Below are 3758 nucleotides of genomic sequence, written 5' to 3' on the forward strand. Positions count from 1 at the left end.
GGTCGGAGACACGAAGCCAATGCCGAAGTCCATTATACCTGCATTCTATCAAACAGCCAGCAGGGGGCGACTCTTTTGGTTGCAAAAAGAAGTCCAGTTCTATTAGAAATAATGACAAAATGACCCTTCTTCTAAGCTGATTTATATGGTCTCAATCACTAGTTTCATGTCTTCTTCAATACAACATGATGTTCATTTAGTAAATTATGATCCCATTTAGAGGAAAATACACCATAAAGCAGAGTATGCTTCAGGGTGGGATTATCTATGATTGACAAGTTGTTACCATGGCGACCTGTCAATCAGGCAATAGTGACTCGTACCCATGGCACTGTGTAAATTTAACCAGCGCTGTTGAAAAAGCTTATTAGCAGTTGGCTGTTCAATTTCTCTGGTTTGCTAGACAAAATTGTCAGCCCTGTTAAAATGACAGTTAACTTGAATTACAGATGCACCTAGCTAAGCAAGGTAGCCACGGCCGTAGACGGCCGTTAGCTCCACCGTCTTGTCCAAATATGGTCACGTCCGGTAACATTACCGCTGGTTGCAAAAACTCAACATGGCGGCGCCCTATCGGCCACACTCGAGGCTTCAAAACGGCAGTCTACAAACCAACGGGTGACGCCACGTGGACCACGTCCACTTCTTATATACAGTCTATGGTTTTACCAGAAGATAATCATTAGCAGAGGTAAACGTGCCAAAATAAAATTTGATTAAAAAAAAAAAAAAAATCAAGTATGCAAAAGAGGATTTTCCTTCTGAATTGCCATTTGAAGTATTGAGAAGGTATCCATATGCATTTTTATTCAGTTTCTCTCTTTCTTTTTGTCATTAGGAATCAGTGATGATGCAGTTCTGTGGGAACAAGTTGGACAAAAAGGATTTCTTCGGCAAGTCCGACCCCTTCCTGGTCTTCTACAGGAGCAACGAGGACGGCACGTGAGTTCCCCTCCCCTTCCCTCTCCCTCCACGTTTCCTTCTACTCATTTGTTATTTGGTTTAATCCTCCCCTGCAGCCAAAGGAAATTGGTTTCATTGATTTGCCTCAGATCAGAAGCCATGCTGCCTGTTTAAGCAGTGTGTGAATTACATCTGGAAATGTTGGCGCATGACATGTGTGCACCAGTGCGTGAGTGTGCGTGTGTGGAAGCAGGAAGCATTGAACAAGTGCACTGTTGTGGTATATATCACATAGATTTTTTTTTTTGTGTGCGCGCGCGAGAGAGAGTGTGTTCGATCCAGCTCTGTGGGCTCTTTTTTCCATCCTACAGTGTGTGACAAGTCAGATAAGACCTTGTGCTCTGAGGGCAGAAGATACCAAGTCCACCTGCTAGGCAAGGGACTAATGAAATTAGCCCTTTGCAGTTTGTGTTTATGTGTGTATTTTTGTGCATGCGTGTGTCAGGCAGTATCTTAGCTTCCACAGCCCTAAACGTTTACTTTCAGAAACTCTCTCTATTGTATTTTCCTTCTTATCCCCTCTAGTATATGTATTTATGTGCAACTTCGTACTCCTTAAATCTCACTATTTTTCTCTCCTCTTTAATTCCATTCCCTTTTTCTGTACTCGCTCTCTCTGTCTCCTCATTTCTCTCTGCAGGTTTACCATCTGCCACAAGACCGAGGTGGTGAAGAATACATTAAACCCAGTGTGGCAGGCCTTTAAGATCCCTGTGCGGGCTCTTTGCAATGGTGATTATGACAGGTGAGTCTGATTCCTTTTGTAGTTCCAGATATTATGGTAAACTAAATAGAATACAAGTGCAACAACCTAGACAACCCTCTGAATCGTCAGGGAGTTATTTTCTTTATCAAACATACTGAAAATGTCATGCAAGGTAATACGGGTAACTCTGATAGAGAGTCTCACTGTGTCTCATCAAAGGCTATTCTATTTGAAAAAACACACACACAACAATAATATATATAAGAGTTTATTAGGCACAGAAACCTGTGTTTCATAAAACTTCAATACTACTTTTCAAGTCTTGAAAGCCGTATTTTTCTGAGTAAAGCTTGCAACAAATGACATTTTCAGAATGAGAAACCCAAATATCCATGATATTAAAGGAGGTATTCCTTTATACTCATTCATTTTTTTTTTACCTTTGTCTGCATAGTGCCTGTTCAGGTTGACTGGAATATGAACAATGAGCTTAGACACTGTCCACATACACACTCACATATGCAGTCTTTTGTTGGTTACCATGCACTGGGGAGATTAATTAAATAAAAAAGTAAATAAATGTGTGCTGCGTCACTGCGAGTGTCTGAGTTAAATTTTCACTGAGGCCACTCAAATATTATTATTCTGTCATTTATCCTGGAAAACAAAGTGTGGATGTATAATATTGCTATTTGGTTTTCTTTTGCAAAACTGTTCGACAGCCTTGTTTTCTTCAGGGATGCATTCAGGGGTTTACTTAAAAGATAAGTAACATTATTTTCTGGTGGTATAGTTTATATTTAGTTCACTAGTTTACAGAGAGAGGGAGCAGACTACTCCAATCCTCTTGTCATATGACACTAACATGAACAAAGAGCCAAAAAGCAATCTATTTTAAGGCAATTCAACGCTCACACACATTTCTCTGCATTTATTTTGGCACCACAGCAACCAGTGTCATCAAGCCCCCAAACACATTTGCTTTAATAGGTCTATCAGTGTAATTGCTCTTTTGCCACCCGTATGAATGTGGTACATGATTGTGTGGCTGATTTGCAGGTCTGTAAAAAGCAGGAAAAAAATAATCAAGAGATGAAACTGTTAAGATGAACTAATTTGAGAAATTGGCAGCAGTGTGTATTTGACCGGAGGCAGGAATTCATAATTCTGCTCTATGAAACATCTGGTGTCTACAATAATACATTTTACTGCATTGAACATGAACATAACATAAAAATGTTCAGTAGATCAGCGTCCTCCTGCTTCCTTCTAGCTTAGGGTGGATCATCTGCATGAAAGAGAGCCACGACCGCTGTCCATTGTGCTGATCCTGGGAAGGCCAGGGATGTAGGATTTGCCTGTAGAACTGGCTGTTATTGATTCAGTGATGGACAGGAGTCTCACTGCTAATTCTAAGGGATGCTAATTTTACAGCGTTTTGCCATTTGCCATTCTTAACACGTATCAGAAGGAACTCTGCTGTTTTTGTTTATTTAGTTTGTTTGTTGACACTACTTTGTGACTGTTCTTTTTTGTTAACGCTTCATTTTACAGGTCAGTCATTTCCCCACCAAAATCCCAGCATGTTTGAAATAGCTACATATTTTGGTACAAATTATTTATTTATTTTGTTTCTCCGTCCCCATTAATTATTACCAAATAATATGGTTCTTTCCTTGAAAATCTTGGACATTATTAGATGATTCTGCAAAAAATATGGACCTTAAAAATAAAGAGTTTTCACTTTTATATTGCCTCTTAAAATACATATATATGTGCTGGTCATATAATTAGAATATCATCAAAAAGTTGATTTATTTCAGTAATTCCATTCAAAAAGTGAAACTTGTATAATATATACATTCATTCCACACAGACTGGTATTTGAAGTGTTCATTCCTTTTAATTTTGATGATTATAACTGACAACTAATGAAAATCCCAAAATCAGTATCTCAGAAAATTAGAATATTGTGAAAAGGTTCAATATTGCCAGCTAATCAATTAAAAAAACCTGCAAAGGCCTTTAAATGGTCTCTCAGTCTAGTTCTGTAGGCTACACAATCATGGGGAAGACTGCTGACTTGACA

At 38.8% G+C, this 3758-nt stretch overlaps 1 protein-coding gene across 3 annotated transcripts in view; it reads left to right on the forward strand.

Annotated features, from left to right (window-relative positions):
• The window catches only part of LOC123984700 (copine-8), a 95044-nt gene that overhangs the window by 55877 nt on the left and 35409 nt on the right, over positions 1-3758 (forward strand). For 2 of the 3 annotated variants that reach the window (XM_046071748.1, XM_046071750.1), the window contains one exon: positions 1604-1708. In XM_046071748.1, the coding sequence (XP_045927704.1) occupies positions 1604-1708 (105 nt within the window). Of the gene's footprint in view, positions 1-551; positions 692-838; positions 943-1603; positions 1709-3758 lie in introns of those variants that run through there. The other variant, XM_046071749.1, reaches the window with a different exon arrangement.

This window comes from Micropterus dolomieu, linkage group LG16 (assembly GCF_021292245.1).
Source record: "Micropterus dolomieu isolate WLL.071019.BEF.003 ecotype Adirondacks linkage group LG16, ASM2129224v1, whole genome shotgun sequence".
In the NCBI taxonomy this organism is placed as follows: domain Eukaryota; kingdom Metazoa; phylum Chordata; class Actinopteri; order Centrarchiformes; family Centrarchidae; genus Micropterus; species Micropterus dolomieu.